The sequence below is a fragment of the Dromiciops gliroides genome, chromosome X, assembly GCF_019393635.1.
Source record: "Dromiciops gliroides isolate mDroGli1 chromosome X, mDroGli1.pri, whole genome shotgun sequence".
NCBI classification, from domain to species: Eukaryota; Metazoa; Chordata; class Mammalia; order Microbiotheria; family Microbiotheriidae; genus Dromiciops; species Dromiciops gliroides.
This window is the reverse complement of record NC_057867.1, coordinates 23,477,786-23,497,450: the sequence shown is the minus strand read 5'-3', so window position 1 is coordinate 23,497,450 and position 19,665 is coordinate 23,477,786. Positions and strand designations below refer to the sequence as shown.

At 44.2% G+C, this 19,665-nt stretch overlaps 2 protein-coding genes across 4 annotated transcripts in view; one reads left to right on the top strand and one right to left on the bottom strand.

The window, feature by feature from the left end:
* DNAAF6 (dynein axonemal assembly factor 6) overlaps window positions 1-1,135 on the bottom strand; it is an 87,217-nt gene extending 86,082 nt beyond the window's left edge. Inside the window, exon 1 of the mRNA XM_043974740.1 lies at window positions 966-1,135. The gene's annotated coding sequence lies outside the window, so the exon portion shown is untranslated. The remainder of the gene's footprint in view (window positions 1-965) is intronic.
* NUP62 (nucleoporin 62) overlaps window positions 1-19,665 on the top strand; it is a 68,230-nt gene that overhangs the window by 160 nt on the left and 48,405 nt on the right. The window contains exons 2-4 of one of the 3 annotated variants that reach the window (XM_043974738.1): window positions 469-627; window positions 17,163-17,457; window positions 18,486-18,865. In XM_043974738.1, the coding sequence (XP_043830673.1) occupies window positions 507-627; window positions 17,163-17,457; window positions 18,486-18,865 (796 nt within the window). In that variant the 5' untranslated portion in view covers window positions 469-506. Of the gene's footprint in view, window positions 1-241; window positions 628-1,390; window positions 1,416-17,162; window positions 17,458-18,485; window positions 18,866-19,665 lie in introns of those variants that run through there. The other 2 variants (XM_043974737.1, XM_043974739.1) reach the window with 2 other exon arrangements.

Below are 19,665 nucleotides of genomic sequence, written 5' to 3'. Positions count from 1 at the left end.
TTCCCCAAAGGGTTGTTGGAAGGCCTCATCTTATTCCCGCACTGGCCTAGCCGTTAACGGTCCCCGTCATGCCCTACCCCCACGAGGCTGCCGGGATCAGAGGTTAAATATTACAGCCTTCGTTGCGCCCCGCCCCCACAAGGCTATTGGGACGGCTCCTATCGTGCCACACCCACACAAGGTTATTGGGGCCACCCCCACCTTGCTCCGCCCCCCAGAATAATTAGGACCGCCCCTATCGTGTCTCCCCGCTCCCGCGGGGTGATTGGGACCACTTCCATCGCACCCTTTCCCCCAGAGGCGATTGGGATACCCCCATTCGTTATACCCCCTCATTGTGGATGAGACCGCCTCCATTTTCCCCTCCCCGAGGCAGGGGGGCCCATTCCCTTCCCCATTTTGACCCCGCCCCCACAGGGCTTCTGGGACCGCCTCTTTCCCGGCCCCACCCCAGAAAAATCTCCTCAGCATCTCAGCGCCACAGCACCTGGGCAGACACCTCCAAGATGTTCCGCTGGCCTTTTGCCAAAGGCCCAAACTCCCCGCCATCCCCCGCGCCAGGCCCCGGGGACCCCCAGCAGGCTCCATTCCAGTCTGACAAGACGGATCAGAGGACGAATCAGTTCGGTAAGTCAGGCGGCACCCGGCTCCCTTCATCACATTTGTCTCGAGCACAGAATCGGGAGGTGGGAGGGAGGGATGGCTTTTTTCCCCCTTTTCCCTTTCCCCCTTTCTTTCTTTCTTTCTTTCCTTCTCTCTTTCCTTTTTTCTTTCTCCCCCCCCCTTTAAAAAAAAATCTCGACCTCGGTGGTTTTCGCGGGGGCGGCCTCGGCCGGTCCGGCTAATTCTCGTCGTCGCGATGCCCCTTCAACCATTTCCCAGACTGCTAGCCGGCGCCTAGCCCAATGGCCCTGACCGTTGCCAGTTGTCAGGCCATAAGAAATAGGGGGACGGATCTCCATTACCTGCCGCCTGCGGTCTATGTGAGTGCCTGTGCCTTCCTCGGCTTTTTCCGGAGGTTCCCTCCTTTATTAGTCGGTTCGTGAGATGCGGTATGGGGAATCCAAGCCCTTTTAGGGCCTTCGAATCTGTCCTCAAGCAAAAAAGAAGTCCGAGGGCTCAGCTTCTGCCCGTTGTCATGGCAACTCCTGGCCTCTTTTCTCCCGAGTACCCGCTAACTTTTTTCACCAATTAGAGAAGCCTTCCCTCTAGAGCGATGGAAGAAGCAGCCAATAGGACGTCCGGACCAATCGGAAACCTTCCCCCCCCTCCACCCCTCCACTTAGCGGCTTCGGCTACAGGCTCTGCTGCTTCCCTCCTGCCGGACGTAGGACTCTGGCACGCTGTTGCGCAGGCGCATCTGGCTTGCAACTTCACTTCCGGGCCGGGAGCGGGAGCGGCAGCCATTGTGGTGAGTTCGTATCGGCATGGGGGTCTTTTTATCTTTACTTTTCCGTTATTTTCCAACAGGAGTTGACAGACCTCCTCTCCCTGTACCCGGGTGCTTCCGTCCACGCCCGAAGGCTGGACTGAGGGCGAGCAAAGCACTGTTGTTGTGAGCCGAAAGGCCGGGCGCGGGGACCCGAGTGGAGCAGGTGGGGGCTGCTTTTGTAGCCACCCGGCTTCCGTTTCTCCACGTGTCTGAGTCCCCCTCCTCTGGACAAGGAGTGGCCGGGGCGGGGGTTCCCTCTTAGGAGGTGTCCTCTCTGACCTCTTCTTGTGCCTCTGGAGGAAAAGAACAGCTCCCGGAGGTAGAGAGCGGAGCCCTGCAGCACTCTGTCACTAAAGCAGAGTCGCACGAGCCTGAGTTCCAAGTTTCCCGCCTTTTTATCCTTCACTATGGCAGCTCTGTCCTTTCGCCTCTGAAATGCCTCTGCTTGTCCTGTGCTTTTGGTACTCGGGGACTCTCTTTCTCAGGGATACGTAGAGGAGTAGCCTTGGCTTGCCGTTCTCCTGCGGGCCGGCGATTGTGTTTGGCAGGGACTTAGCCGTAACAGCTGCGATTTCGAATTTGCCCAAGTTCTGAATGGGAACCACTTAGCCCACGGGGCAGCACTTAGTGGCTTTGACGAGTGTTTACGGGAAGACCGAGACGCGTCTTTTGTGTGTAGATCAGCCGAGTTTCCAGCCCTGGCGGCCCGTTGTTGCTCGTTGTAGAGTAGTGCCTCCTTTTCTCCTTTAACTGGGGAAAGAAGAAAGTCCTGTCCACCTGCGTTAGTGCTGAAGAACCGTAACAAAAAGTTTGGTGCGACTGGAGTACATTGAAACGACTGGGGGAAAATAGACATTTTGTTTTCTCTGCAGTTCTTTTGTGACGGTTTCCGCTAGAGAAATTTTGTTTTCTCTGCGGTTCTTTTGTAACAACTTAGGCTAGAGAGGAAGGAAGTTTGCTGTAGCAGATAGAAAGGGGAGAGCCGAGTTCAAATGTTTCTTCTGACACCTACTGGATGTACGATGACCTAACTCCTCTCAGTACTCCAAGCCCCCGACTCTCAAAGTGAGTTCTAATGGAAGCGTGGGAATCCCCGGCTCCAAACTCTTTTCATAATAATAGTAAGGTGTCTTAATTTCATTTCTTTCTTTTTTCTTTTTTTCTTTTTTCTTTAGAATTTTCCCCAAGTGACATGTAAAACACTTTTTACATTGATTTTTTTTCTAAACTTCGTGTTTCAAATTGACTTTGTGTTCCAAATTTCTGAATTTCTAAATAATAATAATGATAATAGATGTACCCCACGTAAATAAAAGTTCTTTGGGGGAGTCCAGTCATTTTTAGGAGTTGTAAAGGGGTGGGACCAAAATAAGTTTGAAACCCACTTCTCCAAACAACCTCTTTAAGTTACAAAGAATGTGCCCATGAGCACAGGTAGAGGGAGTTTTACTCACCCTGAGGTCCCCAATAATAGTGAAATTTCAGGTCATAACCCTGTCCCTACCTATTAGCTTGCATAATCAGTAGCTGTCCGTCCACCCTACCCTTTGTTTCTGTAGATCAGTGAAGCTTGCAGAGAATAATATATAAATAAAATCTGAATTAGCACTCTGCAGCTCTTCTATTTTTCTAGCTATCCAAAAAATATAGCACCTGGGTTAGTGAACTCACTATTCTGTGTAGTGCCATCCCATGTGTGTTGATAGCACCTGTTGAACACACTGAAGGATAACTCACATGTACATAGTACTTCAAGATATACAAGACATTGCCCTTGCAGCCCTGTGAGGTAGGTTGTTTATAGCTACCCCCATTTTACAGAAGAGGAAGCCGAGGCTCTGAGGGGTTAAGACACTTTTCTATAGTCACACCAACTAGTAAGTGTGAGATCCAGGGATTGGAACTCAGGTGTTTTGACTCCCAGTCTTATACCCTTTCCACTATGCCTGCCTCTTATGATATTTGTAGATTCAAAATACTGGATTTGATTTTGTGATTGCCTCTGTGTGTGTGTATGTATCAGAAGTCCAGCAACCTGGCCAGTTTGTTCTGCTGACAGACTTAAAAGAAGAAAACAGGTGCCCCGGCTCAAACCAAGCTACAGGATGGTACAGACCTTATGGGAAACCCATCTGTGGATGCATTAGACTCAGATGTAAAACTCATTCTCTCTGGTGGCATATCATGTGACACATGGCCTCAGACCAGGTGTGAATGGCCAAAAAGTATGTTTCTGATTTCAGTGAACTTGAGTTCTACATGCTAGACCAGCAGGTAGTTGCTGTGTGGCTGAGAGCGGACATTAATGTCAGTTGCCTGGAGAATCTAGGAATGTGTCTTTTCCCTGGGTTATGATACTTGATAAGCTGGTAATGTGCCGAGTTCTCCCAAGCTGAGGTTTAGTTTGGAATCTCCGGGGTGTAATGTAATTTGCATGCCCTTAGGAGGATTCCTTTCTTATACATTTAAAAGTTGGCTGTTCTTCAGCTTCAGCAGTTTGTAATTCTGGGTAGCTAGCTCCACAAAATCGTGACAATTTCTGTTCCTTTGTTTTATCTCAGTACATTTCAGTGAATCCTAAAGCAGCCTGGCTTTTTTGGGGGGTGGGATTGGTTGTCCTGGAAGGTAGGAAAGAGGACTTAGTGATTAAAGCACTAAGAGGAATATAAGAAAGCTTCTGTGAAAGAAGGGATGTGTTTCCCCTCCTTCTGAAATTAGGTGGCTTTAGGGGGAAGTGAGTCTTTGGCCAGGCCTCTGTAAATGTACCTGGGAAGCTACTGTAAGAATGGCTTTAATGGAAGACACAAATGATCAGTCGGGAATGGGAATTTCAGGCTAATTTAAATTGCCAGTAGAATATCAGCTGGAGGGCAAAGACCCTTTCAAGACTTTGGTATTCATATAGTGTTTCTAGCCTTAATAATGCTAGAACTGAGTAGGTGTTTGTTAATTGCTAGAATTAATAAATAGGATTCCATATGAGTATTTAAAACCCACTAAACTTGACTGCCTATTATTTGCTTGAATATCCAACTTCCTGTCCTGGGGAGATGACAGGGGAGATTTCTGGGACCTTAAGGAGTTGCTTGAGAAATGCAGAAGTTAGGGCCTTCCCAGAGGTCACAAGCCATTAAAGGTTGGACATGGAAGCTGAACCCAGGTCTTTAAGCCCAGCTGTCTGCCCACTATGCCATGCAGCCTCTCTGTTCACTCTGGAAAGCTTCTAGTTTTAAATTAGGTGACCCTTGGAAAAATTACCCTGAGCAAGTGAATGAATGGCTAGCTTTAAAGACTTCCAACTCGGTCAGAGCTTTGTGTTGTGAAAAAACAAGTGTTAACGTGACCTTTACTTATTTAATTCTCTGGGTGTGGAGACCCCAGTGAGGAAAGTGCCTGGTCTCTGACACTTGTGGAAAGTTGCCCGGTGGGCCGAGTGGTTACATGAGCTGCCCTTGGGTACATTTTGTTTTTGGTTTTTTTTGGTTTTTTTGTTGTTGTTGTTTTGCTGGGCAATGGGGGTTAAGTGACTTGCCCAGGGTCACACAGCTAGTAAGTCAAGTGTCTGAGGCCAGATTTGAACTCAGGTACTCCTGAATCCAAGGCCGGTTCTTTATATCCACTGCGTCACCTAGCCGCCCCTTGGGTACATTTTGGATGTCTGAGACAGGGCTTGCTGCCAGGTCTTCAGTCTCCCATCCCTCCTGGCTGCTATGTCTTAGCGATAGGGACTGGACTTTTGCTATTATTGCTGTGGGGAGCCCTGCTTCTAGTGTCAGGCAGAACCTTTCCTGCAACTTGTATCTTCAAGAGTTACCTAGATCACTGAAAGGTTAAGTGACTTGCCCAAGGTCATTCAATCATGATGTGTGAGAGGCCCGACTTGAATCCAGGTACTCCTGGCTTTAAGCTTGGTTCTCTATCCGTGACAGTACTCTGTCCCTCTTAGGAGATCTTAGGCTTTATTAATAGAAACATAATATACAGAATATTACACCTCTGGTCATTACCACATCTGGGGACAACTGAGTGGTCCAGTGGATGAGTTCCAGGCCTGGAATAAGGAAGGCCCGAGTTCAAATGTGGCCTCTGACACTTACTAGCTGGGTAACCCTGGGCAAGTCACATAACCCTGTTTGCCTCAGTTTCCTCATCTGAAAAATGGAGATAGTATCACTTACCTCGAAGGGCTGTTGTGAGGATCAAATGAGATCATTTGTGCTTGGCACATAGTAAGCACTATATAAATGTTAATATCATCCTCATTATCTGTATTATCATGCTGAGCCAGAGCTTGTCTAGAGGAGTGAGCCAGGATGGTGAGGGGACTTGCTATTTAAGAATTGATTTGAAGAGGGGCAGCTAGGTGGCGCAGTGGATAGAGCACTGGCCTGGAGTCAGGAGTACCTGAGTTCAAATCTGGCCTCAGACACTTAATACTTACTAGCTGTGTGACCCTGGGCAAGTCACTTAACCCCAATTGCCTCACCAAAAAAAAAAAAAAAAGAATTGATTTGAAGAGCTTGGGAAGGTTAGTCTGGGGAGAGAAAATTGTAGTGGGAAGAAGGTCTTAAATTAGCAACACAACTTGGAGTGTTGGATGGAAGTTGCAGCCTTCTTGGCTGATGTAGGCTTTCTTTTTTTTAAAGAGTTACTTCCCTGGTGTTGGCCTAAGGGTGGCACAGACCACCATTCAGGAAGCAGGAAGTGAGTTCCGCCTTAGAGACTAAACAGTTGTCAGGGACATTGTGTGCGCTGGACTTGATGGACTTGTAAGGTTCCTTACAGCTCTAAGAGTTCATGTTTATAAGTTTGCCTATTGGGAGAGGAAAAGGGACTCAGAGCCTGTGAAGCCAGGACAGCGAGATCACCTCGACTTGGATGGGCTTGTTCTGGTTGATGAGTCTGAAGTAGCCTGCAGGATGACAGCACCTGTTCATGTGAAGTAGATCCCAGACCTCTAAAGCTGGCAATATCTTGGGTGATTGAAGCTTTACCTCTTAGAGGGCCTAGTTAAGTGTTTTATTGTTACCTACAAAAGGGCTAGGGGGGCCCATTCTAGAACTTTTTGCTTAGGTCCCAGAATTAGTAAGCTAGGATGTTTGAGGAGTGCTTGAGTTTTGTATAGTCAGTAATGATACCTCCTCTCCCTCTTTTTAGCTGAGAGATCATTTGTGAAAGGTTTGTTATCCCTATGGTTACTAGGCGTGGCTACTCTGGAGAAAGAGATTTAGAACTCTAGTTATCCCTAAGGGGCCTAGCACATGAGTTTGAGGTCCAGCCTTGAACCATTATTTGATACGGAGTTCTGGGATATTGTTTCCAAGGTCCATCTTTGCTTCTTTCTCTTCTTTTTTCTTAGAACCTTTTTCTTCTGTCTCTGCATTGCATGAGGGAATTAGACTAGGTGACTTATCTGTTCTAGGAGTTGTCTTGCTTTTTTGTTCTTTCTCCATTATCTAAGGCAAGCATATAATGCCCAGAGGTCTACCGTCTTCTACCTCTGCACAATTTTTCAAACGAATTTGAGGAATTTCCTCTGGCATTTAATGCACTTTGCCCTGTGGCACCAGCTTCTCTTTCCACCAGGCCGATTGCACTTTACTCTAACATTCTAACTCAACTGGCCTACTCTCTGTTCCTTGCATAGGACATATCGTTTCCCACCTGTGTCTTTTCAGGGACTCCTGTGTGGAATGCTTTCCCTCCTTATGTCTCCCTCTTGGAACCTCTGGCTCCCTTCAAGGCTCAGTGAAAGTAAAACCTCCTAGAAGAGGCCTTTCTTGTCCACCCTACCCCCTACTCCCTTCCCCCCTTCCCCTTTCCCCTTCAATTGTTAGGCAGCCCCTCCCCAATTATTTTGTATTTGCTTTGTATATTTCTTATACTTACTTATTTATGAACATGTCATTGCCCATCCTATTTTATTCCCCAATCCCCAGTAAAATGTAAGCTCCTTGAGGGCAGGACCTGCCTCACATTTGTATGTGTAATCTCAGTACCTGGCACAATAGGCACTTATTAGTGCTTGCTGATTGATTGTTCTCAATAAATAAGCCTGCAACATGTCATGGAATATCCAGGTCCCTGGAAGTATTCCACAGAATGAAAAGATTTGTCTCCCCACTAATTATTTGACACATTTCTAGAAATTCTAGCTATAGGATGAAGATGAGCAGAATGAAAGGTATAAGCATCAGTGGAGAGAAGATCAAATTATCCTATTTGCAGATGGCATGGTGGTATACTTCAAAAACCCCAGAAATTCAATAAAGAAACTAATTGAACCAATGTAGCCAAAATTAGAAGAAAAAACAGGAAACCAGGGGGAAAATCTTCACAGCAAGTTTCTCTGATAAAAGTCTCACTTCTCAAATATATAAAGAACTGGGTCAGATTTATAAAATATGAACCATTCTCCAATTGATAAATGGTCAAGGGATATGAACAGGCAGTTTTCGGAAGAAGAAATCAAAGCTATCAATATTCATATGACAAAATGCTTTAAATCACTAATAATTAGAGAAATGCATATTAAAACAACTCTGAGGTACCACCGCACACCCATCAGAACGACTAAGATGACAGAAAAGGAAAATAAATGCTGGAGAAGATATGAGAAAATAGGTACACTACTGACCTATTGGTGTGACTATGAACTAGTTCAACTTTTTTTTTTTTTTTTTTGGTGGGGCAATGAGGGTTAAGTGATTTACCCAGGGTCACACAGTTAGTAAATGTCAAGTGTCTGAGGCCTCAGGTCCTCCTGAATCCAGGGCTGATGCTTTTATCCACTGTGCCACCTAGCTGCCCCATGTCCAACTATTTTTAAAAGCATTTTGGAACTGTTCCCATAAACCTATAAAACTGCGTTCTTTGACAGCAATACCACTACTAGGTCTATTCACCAAGGAGATGAAAGAAAAAGGAAAAAGACCCAAATGTGCAAAAATATTTGTAGCAGCTCTTTTTGTGGTGGCAAAGGATTGGAAATTGAGGGGATGTCCATCACTTGGAAAACAAGTAATGGTTTGTGAATTGTGCTGTAAGAAATGATGAAAGGGATGGTTTCAGAAAAATCTGGGAAGACTTAGATGAACTGATACAAAGTGAAGTGAGCAGAACCAGGAAAATGATGTACACAGTAACAGCAACATTGTAAAGATAATCAACTGTTAAAGACCTAGTAAACTCCTCAATACAGTGATCCACCACAGCTCCAAAGGACTCATCATGAAAAATGCTATCCATCTCCAGATAGAGAATTATGGGCTCAGAGTACAGATTGAAGCATCCCTCCATCTTTCTCTCTTCTCTCTCTTTCTCTCTCTCTCTTTCTCTCTCTCTCTCTCTCTCTCTCTCTCTCTCTCTCTCTCTCTCGGAACATGGCTAATGGGGAGATGTTTTATATGACTTCATATGTGTAATGAGTATTCCATTTCTTGCTTTGTCAATGGGGAGGGAGTAAAGGGAGGGAGAGAATTTGGAATGAAATTTTTTTTAAAAAAGCAAGTGAGGTGATTAATAGCTTTAGCAAGGTAGAAAATAAATCTTAAATCAGCATTTCTGTACAGTTTTCAAAGTCTAGTCTGGGTAGGTTGGGATCCCACAACGCCCTTTCAGAGGAAGGAAAGAAGGAAACAAGCATTTATTAAGTCCTACTATGTGCCAGGTATTATTCTAAGCACTTTACAAATACTCTCATTTGATCCTCACACTAACACTAACTGCAAGGTTGGTGCTATTATTATCCCTGTTTTACATTTGAGGAAACAGGCCAACGGGTTAATTGACTTGCCCACAAAGTAGGATTTGAACTCATCTTTCTGACTCCAGGCCCTGCGCTTTATTTATTTATTTATTTATTTTTATTTCTTTTTTATTTTTGCAGGGCAGTGAGAGTTAAGTGACTTGCCCAGGGTCACACAGCTAGTAAGTGTCAAGTGTCTGAGGCCACATTTGAACTCAGGTCCTCCTGAATCCAGGAACAGTGCTTTATCCACTGCGCTACCCAGCTGCCCTGCACTTTAACTGTGCATTGTGCCATTTAGAGGCCTAAGGGTGTTGCAAATCCTTGGGTCCATGAGAGTCTATTTTCACCTTCTTTCTAAGACATTTTAATTTTTAATATGGTAAATGTCGATAGATGCAACTTACATAAACAAAAGCTTTTGGACCATCCTCAGTCATTTTTAAGAATACAGAGGGGTCCTGAGGCCACAAAGTTTGAGAATTACTATTGTATAGTACTGAGAAAGACCTGGGAGAATCTATACTAGGAGACATTCCATTCAAAAGAACTACAAAGTACATAAATAGTTCCCAGTTAAACTACCACATTATACATGTTATATATGAATACAACCACAAAACACCCTCTAGAAATAGAGGCTTCCATAATCTCCAGTTACTTCTTGCGAGTCTTTGCCTGTTTCTTTGAATTCCTCCTGCCTCCTTTGATGTGCTGCAGTGACATCCCACTGTCTGACCAGGTCCCAGTCACTGAGCACCCTCTTGGTGCTCAGCCTTTTTCTACCACAAAACGGGGTTGCTACTAATCCTGCTATATGTTGACTTCTCCCTCACCCCTTTGACTTATATGCCCGCTGCTGAGAGTACAGGATCAAAGACTCTGAACAATCGAGTAACTTCTCTTTTTTTTTTCTTTTGAGTAACTTTTCTTATGCCATTGCAGATTGTCTCAGTGTACCCGTCTTCCTCTAATCCTTCCAACACTATAGGTATGTTTTATCATCTTTGCCAGCTGGATGAGTATGAGGTGAAACCTTCAAGTTGGTTTCATTTACCTTCTATTGGCCAATGAAAATGACTTGAAAGATTTCACTCTTGTAAGTTGCTTTACATCCCCATTGGCTGGAAGACTTCTCTTCTACTAAGGGGTTGCTAGTTGTAGAAGTATTGAAACAAGTAGAAAAAAGGAGGTGTAGCACAAGACTCACCCTTTCAATGGGCAAAATATGCTTGAGCCAGTGAGATTACAGCTTTACTCTGGTTCTCTTAACGTCTTAGGGTACCAGTTTGCAGCCTCTTATTCCCATATTGGGTTTTTTTTTTGTTTTTTGTTTGGTTTTGTTTTTGTTTTGTTTTGTTTTGCAGGGCAATGAGGGTTAAGTGACTTGCCCAGGGTCACACAGCTAGTGAGTGTCAAGTGTCTGAGGTCGGATTTGAACTCAGGTTCTCCTGAATCCAGGGCCGGTGCTTTCTCCACTGCGCCACCCAGCTGCCCCCTCCCATATTGTTAATGGTCTCTCTTTCACTGTCTTTCTCTCTCAGAAGTCATTGTAATGTGTTGCACCCAGCCTAAACTTGGCCCTGTGATGTATCTTTACATTCCCCCTTTGAGTTCATTGTCATTTTGTTTTGAGAACATTGTGGTCCATGATTTGTAACCATATAGCTTCAGCAGCAGAATATTGATGTTAGATGGACTTTTGCAGCAATGACCAATGTAAGATCATTGAAAACACTCCATGACTTCCTCCTGCTGTGAAGTCCTAGGCCTCCCTCATTGTCCATCTGAAACTCCTTTCCAGAATATGCACAAAACCTCTTAGTCCTTTTTTTCTTTTACTTCTTTGCAGCTTTGGGCTTTCTTGTCCTTCCCCTGGTCCCTTCTATGACTCCCTTCTTCTGTGACTCAGCTCTCCTATTTCTCCTGCTTTTGTTTGTTTTTAAGTCACTGGTTTTCCATAAACAGCATTCTCCTCTTTACTAAGTGTGGCTACTCCCCCCCCCCCATCCTTGTCCCACTCTCCTTCTCTTGCTATACCCTGTCCCTTGAAGATCTCAGTTTAGCTTCTCTCTGTTTAATCATCATCTCTATGTAGATGACTTCTTTCCCCCCAGCCCTGATCTCTCTCCTGAATTTCTGCAGTACAAACAGCCTTTGGTTATCTCCATTTGGATGTATATCAAACATAACATGTCCAAATTAGTCCAAAACCCCACACCATCCCTCTCGACTTAGCCATTCCTAGTCACCCAGATTCCCAAACTCAGTTATCCATGGAGTACTTGTCCCATAGAGAAAGGATCACTCCTCACCTCCCTCATTTCAACTGCCAGGAGAACATTGGCTCCACTTTAGTCTTTGTATCCCTAGCACCCAACATGCAGCCTGGCACAGGAAAAAAGGCTTGTTGATTCATTATCCATCCCCCACGTTAGTTGCCAAGTCTTATCAATTCTGTCCCTACTTACACAGCCTTTGTCCTTCAGGCCCTTATTGCCCCTTGCTTAGACTATTGTCCTTTTTTGATGTTTTTGTTAATGTTTTTTACTATTGTCCTTTTAAACTATTTTTAAATTAACTCCTAAGTAGTCTTTCTGCTTCCATTCTTTTATTCTCCAATCCACCTTCCAGGTGTGGCCAAATTGATGTTTCTATGCCACAGACCTAACCAAGTAAGTCTCTTACTTGGAGTCTTCTCTGGCTCCCTAGTCCCTTTAGGGTAAAAACAAAAGCATCAGCTTGGCATTCAGAGTCATCCACAGAAGGGCTTCCAGAAACCTCATATTACCTCCCTTTGTGCACTCTCCAAATTGGCCTCTTTTCCTAATACATTTCATTCCATTTCCCATCTCTTTGTCTTGTCTGAGTCATTGTTCCCCCACCCCCATCCCCACCCCTTAAGTCTGGCGGCCATTCCTTCCTCATCTCTTAGAAGCCCTGGCTTCCTTCAAAGCCCAGTTTAGGTGTCACCTGAGGGCCCCCCCCCATGGTCTCTTAGAACTTTTTGATATGACTGTGATGGATTATCTGTGTTTACTTTGTATTTAGCTCCTTAGGGCAAGACCAGTTGCTTCCTTTCTATCTTCCTGGCTCCAAGTATATAACACTGTGATTTGCCCATAATAGGTTTGGTTTTTTCTTAATAGGTTCTTAATAAATGCTTATCCAATTGTCTTGTTTACTGTTGTGTATTGTAGGATGGGCAAGATGCTTTTTTTCCCCAGTTAATTTTGGTTTTTGACTGTGAAAGGTGAAAACTATCTTTCCTCCCACACCATAGTAAAGTTTGGCTTGGATTTGGTTTCGACCCAGGCTTTCATTTTATGTAGGGAAGTAAAGTCAAACTCTAGTAGAAACCGATCTCTTTAACATTATCTACATTGTATTGTGTTTTTATTTACTTTGTTAAACATTTCCCAATTGTATTTTAATAGTTTCCCAATTGTATCTTAATCGGATTTGGGCACTCTTGAGTATCCGGGAGTTTGACACTTCTGGTAGAGAGAGCTCCTTTGAGAAAACTCCCCCTAGGAATGCAGGTGTGCATCTAATTTGCATTTTCTAGTCTTAACCTGGTGACTTATCCAGAGTCCCCCATCCAGTGTGTATCTGAAGCGAGGTCTGACTCCAAGGTACACTCTTTAACGAGCCTGTGCCAGGCTGCATACACTACCTCTCAGTAAGGCATGAGGCTAAAAAGCTCAGGAAAATGAAATCCAAAGACAGGGAGAGGTGAGATTCATCTTAGCGGGTAGCAGTCTGGTGGTGCTGAATAATTTACTTATCGTCCCTGAGATCTTTGAAATAAGAAACTGCCCACAATAAAATATTTTCATACTATACTTAGGGCAATCATTCACATAACTGAAGGAAACACATGAGCAATCAACATTGGACATTACCTTTTCAATAACTATATATACTTAAAATGTTCCACATAAATGCAAGATGTCTCAAACATTTTAGTGCAGTTTTAAACTTTAATAAAGCTTAAATAACAAGAGCCTGTTTATCCCAGGGTTATTATTTTTTTTAATTTTCATTCATTCATTTATTTATTGTATTAAACTTTAATGCCTTAAAACTGTACTCAGACTTTTGGGACCACCTGTATAAGGAATTAATAAGAGCCAACATTTCTATAGCACCTTAAGGTTTGCAAAACAGTTTGCTTATAGATATTATCTTATTGAATCCTTAGAGCAGCCATGGGATCTCAGGTCTTCTGGATTTCAAGTCTAGCACTCTGCCTCTGGCCTTGTGAATCCTGGTGACTTCATTAGAATGCTAGTCTCATTTTTGTGTGACTACACACAGAAGTAAAGCATTTACATCCCAAATCCCGGCTTTAAGTACAATATGTGTTTAGAGATGGGAATACTCCTTTCTCTCCATTGCCACTTCAGTTTCTGCCCCTACCACCATCATCCCGTAACCTCTTTTCCTTTGAAGTCCATACAGTCCATATCTTCCATGCAATCAGAATCCTGGTCAAGGTTGTCTACAGGCCTCCGAGTCACTTCCCTTCCTTCCTCAATGAGTTCGGTACCTGGCTTACATTCTTTCTCTCCTCAGCTCCTCCCCTCATACTAGGGGACTTCAGCATACATATTGACTCTTCTTTAGACACCCACACTACCCAGTTCCTCAACATATTCCGTTGCCATGACCTACTCTTCTACGCTACCTGAGCCACACATAACAATAGTTATACCTTTGATCTTGCCATCAACCATAATTGCAGATTTCCGTATCTGGTCACAGTCAATAGACTTTCCTCCTCTTCCTCAGCCTGCTTATGCCAAACCCTATTCTTTTTTACCTGACTTTTTTTTTTTCTGGGGCAATGGGAGTGAAGTGACTTGCCCAGGGTCACACAGCTAGTAAGTGTCAAGTGTCTGAGGCCAGATTTGAACTCAGGTCCTCCTGAATCCATGGCCAGTGCTCTATCCACTGCGCCACCTAGATGCCCCCCAAACCCTATTGTTTATCCACACAGCGACCCTGCAACTCCTCAGTTCTGTCCCAGGCCACCATGTCTGTGCAAGCTGCTCTCTTCTCTTTTTCCCCATTTTGATCACCTGGCGAACCAGTTCAGCTCGACACTGTTCTCTTGTGTTGTGCTTAGCCTCAGCCTTGGATCATTGCCACCATTTGCTGCCTTTGTTCCTATACACATGCTGTTAAATTAAGGTGGGGAACAATCCCAAGCATACTCTGATTGGGTCTGCTACAAATTTATGGCCCTTGCTGCTGCTAAGCAATCCTGGTCTACCTCCCTTATCAACTTCCCAACTTTCCCACTCTCCACAGCAGCTCCCTTACAGATAAAATTGAGGCCATTTGCCATGGGTTCCCTTTTCTCTCCTCTTCTTCATCTGCTACCTCTGATTCCTTCTGCTCTTCTCTCTTCCTTCACCTCCCATTTTCACATGAAGAGGTGACCTTCCTTCTCTGGCTGCTAAAGTGAGCCCATTGCATCCTCTCTTCTCCAAAATGCCACCCCCTCTGTCATCCCCACTCTTTCACTTATCTTCAGGCTTTCCCTCTCTACTGGCTCCTTCTTTATTGCCTGCAAACGTGCCTGTCTCTCCCATTCTGAAAAAAAAAAAAGTCTTTTGATCTTTCCATCTCTACTTTTGTCCTATATCTCTTCTGCTTTTTGTGGTTAAATTACTTGAGAAGGCTATCAGTGATAGGTACCTCAACTTTTCTCCTGTCATTCTTAACTCCCTACAACCTATTAGCAATGATTTCCTGGTTATCATATCCATGGCTTTTTCTCAATTTTCATTCTTTTTACCTTTTCTTCAGTCTTTGCCACTGTTGATCAGCCCCTTCTCCTTGATACTCTAGGTTTTCTAGACATTACTCTCTCCTGGTTCTCCTTTTACCTATCAGATTGTTCCTTCTCGGTCTCCTTGGCTGGATCACACCCTCTAACCATTGGTGTCCCATAGGATTCTGTCCTGGACCCTCTTGTCTCCCTTTATACTATTTCACTTGGTAATCTTATCAGCTTCTGTGGATTTAATTGTCAACTCTATGCTGATGATTTTCAAATCTGCCTTAATTTCTCTGCTGACCTCCAGTCTCCCATCTCCAACTGCCTTCCAGACATCCTCAGCTAGATGTCCACTACACATCTTTAAAGTAAACATGTCCAAACCGGAATTCATTATCTCCCCCTCCCTCACATACTTCCCCAGTACCGTCAAGGATGCCACTATCTTCCCAGCCCCTGGATTCCCAGCCTAGGTGTCTTCCTTACTCCTTGCCATCTGTCATCCCCCCATATCCAGCTTGTTGATTTCACCTCTGTGACATTTCTCCAATATGCCTGTTCTCTCCTCTGATAATATCACCTCCCTGGAGCAAGTCCTTACTACCTTCTGCCTGGACTATTGCAGCAGTGGTCAGCTGGATGGTCAGCCTGCCTCAAGTGTCTCTCCTTTCCCCACTAGGTCAATCCATCCTCCGTTCGGCCACCAAAGTGTTTTCCCCAGATGGCAGGTCTGACCATGTCGCTCACACATATACATATACACACCGTAAAATCTGTTGTCATCCTCTATTTTTCCCTCAAAGCCCTTCAGAACCTCTTCTGCCCCAGCATTTCCAGTCTTCCTACAGCTTCCTCCCTATTGTGTACGCTTTGATTCAGTGATGTAACGATTGGAATGACGCCACCTGCTGGATACTTACTGTAGAAGAGTTCTGCCCATGAAGCGAAGGTCTTTGAGGGCAAGACCAGGCATCAGGAAGTGACGCGGACGAGTGGGAGGAGGAAGGAAGAGACTGGCGCTCGGTCTCGGGCTCTTTCCTGAGGACGCTGGCGGAGAAGGGAGCTAGAAATGTGCTCTCCCTTTAATAGATAGGAATCTAGGCCTTTCTCTCTCTCTTTACCAAATTCTTATTCTCCTTAATAAATGCTTAAAAGTCTAACTCTTGCTAAAGCTTATAATTTATTGGCGACCACTCATTAGATATTTTAGACAGTTTAGCTAGAATTTTAGCCCTTAACAGAGACACTGGCCTCCTTGCTGTTCCCTGAACAAGATACTCCATCTTTTGGCTCTGGGCCTGTTCTCTGGCTGTTCCCCATGCCTGGAATGTATTTCCTCCTCATCTTTCCCTCCTGCGTTCCTTTGGGTCCCCACTAAGATTCTGTCTTCTATAGGAATCTTTTCCCACCCCTTCTTAATTCTAGTGCCTTTTTCCTTTAAATGATTTCCAGTGGATCCCATTTGTACATAGCTGTTTGCATGTTGTTTCTCCCCCATTAGCCTGTGGGCTCTTTGAGATCAGGGGCTGTCTTTGCCTTTCTTTGTACAGTGCCTAGACATAGTGGGCACTTAATAAATGCTTATTGGCCAATTTACTAATTGACTTCTGAGGCCTCATCCTATTTCAAGGTTTCGATGAACTCAAAATCCTGGGCTGTAGGAAGAAATTATGCTGAGAACTATCCCGATACTTTGGCTCAGGTGTACTGCCCTATTATAGCTTATGTTTGTAGGAGAAGATCTTGGTGGCGCTATGAAAAGCTGACAGGTGTTTTCAGTTGGAGCCATAGCTAGTGTTATCAGTGCCCTGCTATAACATTGTCATTTAGAGGACCACTTGAAAATCATTTGATGCCCAGTGCAATTTTCAGGATTTTCCAATATCCATTAATGAAGCATCACGTAACTTGCATGCACGACTACTGGCATCTTATCTGACTCACTGGCTTCCCATTGTATCTGAAGTGAGTTATCTAAGGATCTTCCTGTCAGTGTGCATCACAGATTTCAAATTGTTCTCAAGAAGGTTAGGAATATAGGAACTAGGTGGGAATGTTTTTCCGTCAAAGGTGGTTTTGATTTTGGGGGGGACTGAGAATTCCAATTGCTGTAGTACGGTAGGTTTTTTTTTTCCTTCATCCCATTTAGATTTCTAAAATGACCTGATTTCCCCTCCCCCTCCCCCCCAAACCAGGGTTTGGAGTCATGAGTCAATTTAATTTTGGAGGATCTTCTGCCACTGGAGGTGGTTTCACCTTTGGCCCAGCAAAGACAACTGCCACCACACCAGGACCAGGCTTTTCTTTCTCCACACCTGGCACTGGAGGAGGGTTTAATTTTGGGACTCCCTCCCAGCCTGCCGCAAGCACGCCTGCTACTAGTTTGTTCTCCCTGACCACCCCTGCCTCAACTACACAGACTCCAGGCTTCAGCTTTGGATCACAGGCCACACCAACTCCAGGTTCCACCACTACGGGGTTTTCCTTAGGGTAAGAGCTATACCGTTTCTGGCTCTCTAAGCGGCTGTGGATATAATCACTTCTCAAGGACAAGCTTTTAGTTTGGAGCAGGGATAAAGGGTCAATCAATTTTATAGGAAGGCATTTATACAACTACTATTTGGAATTGTGCCACTCAGTCCCTGAGCACTCTCTGAAATTAAATGTGTCTCTGGATTGAAGCAAATTGAAGGCTGATCTGCAGCCAGAATTCTTTGTGACCCACCCAAGGATAGGAGGAGTGCTCTGAGAGTTGGGGGACGAGTCCTTATTGTGACTCTCTGGAGCTGTCTTTATCATTGCAATGACCCCAGACTCTTCCTTCCTGTGCCTCAATATTAGAAGGACGAGCTTTGTAAATCCAGTCTGACCTGAGCACTCCTTTTAGTGACTAAGAGAACCATTTGCTTCCTTTCAATGGCACCTGTGAGATAACTGGGCAATTACCTTCCTGAATTTTTCTTTCCCCTTCATTTCAATTCTCTAATGGTTTGTGGTGAAAGAGTGCCAGGCTAGCACTTCTTTGGGAAGGCAAGTTAACTGAGCAGCAGAACATTGATTATCTAGGGTCATGAAATGCATTAATACAGTTTTTGGACCTATACCCAAGAAAAATGAATGGGATGCCTGTCATTTGGCATTGCCACTCACTTTCTAAAATACCAACTTAGCCTATTAGAATAGTCTGTCAGAAGAAATGGTATTTCTACCCACCCTAAAGAAAATCCTAGGAGCCACTCCTCCCCCGAATCCTCACTTAGAGTGATCTTTTCCCTTTATGCAGAGCAGGCCAGGATCTTGCACACCTGTGAATGAGCAGCTAGCCCATTACAGTCCTAAAATATATGGAGATCTGGCTCTGTTTCTGTCTATTGAGATGAAAAAAAAAATCCTAGTGAAATTATCCCTAGTTCTAACTTAATTTGGTGTGGGCTCTAAGAAGTGCCCTTTAGTAGCTGACAGGACTTCTGTGTTGATTTGTTAGTCATAGTTCTGACGCATTTCCTTTCTCCGTTTAGGTTAAGTACACCAAAGTTAAATTTGGGCAGCAGTGGCACCCCATTCTCTTCAGGTATCACAGGGGGCTTTGGGCTTGGCAACAGCACACTTACTAATTCCATAGCAAGCAATGTGTCAAGCCAGGCATCAACACCTACTGGCTTTGTTTTTGGCCCTCCTACTACCACTGCCACCCAACCTACAACATCTATAGGATTCTCCTTCCCCAGTGGAAATGCTTCCCAGGCGGGGACCACTGGTTTTAACCTCGGCTCAATGGGGAATGCAAGTCAACCTACAGCACTTACAGGGTTAACCTTTGCTGCTGCCACTCCAGCTTCCACTGCAGCAACTTCCACACAACCAAATACTGCCTTCAGCCTTGGAGGACAGCCTACAGGTAAGCTTTCGAGCGCTCGCTCTCTCCTGGAGAACACTCCTATCCAAGGTTCCGTGTGAGAGTCTGAGCTTTATTTTCACAGTGATTTAGCTTGTTATGGGGGGATGGTGTTTCATCGTGGAAATTTCTGAGACTAATAAAACTGGTGATTGAATAAGTTGAGACAGAATTCCAGGATCACTTGGTAGAATAGTCCTTTTGACACCCGTGTGCTTATATTCCTACTCACCGTGGTATGTTCTTTGCTACTTTTTAAAACAAAACTTCTGTAATGAAGTTTCAAAAACAGAGACCAAACAATGCCATACAGCAGTAGTAAGTACCGTAGGATTTTAGTGCAAATTAAAAGTAGTCATACTAACCCTTGATGCCTGGCATGGTTGGGGAATGTGATGTTTTGTGTAAAACATTCTGCTTAATAGTTTATATATAGTAGGTAGCTAGTGTATACTATACTTAGATTACCAGTTTGCAGATAATTATAAGAAGATACGTATAACACTAAAACCATACTGAACATGATCCATTATCTTTCTTTTTCTCTCGTGAACGAAGGACGCTTGTAGTATGACCCTAGAGTTGTCTGTCATTAGGAAAATAGACAATTGTATTGTAGATGTATAGAAGTGTTGATTAATAAGAGTTCTTATGATAAGATCCCAAATGAGCCAGCTTTTATTTTAGATAGATGTTAATAGCGTTGGAAAACTGCTGGGGGAGCCTCTTAATGAATGTATATAATGACTTGATTTTGTAATGGGTTTTAATAAACCATAGATTCAGCAGTTATTTTAGAGGTT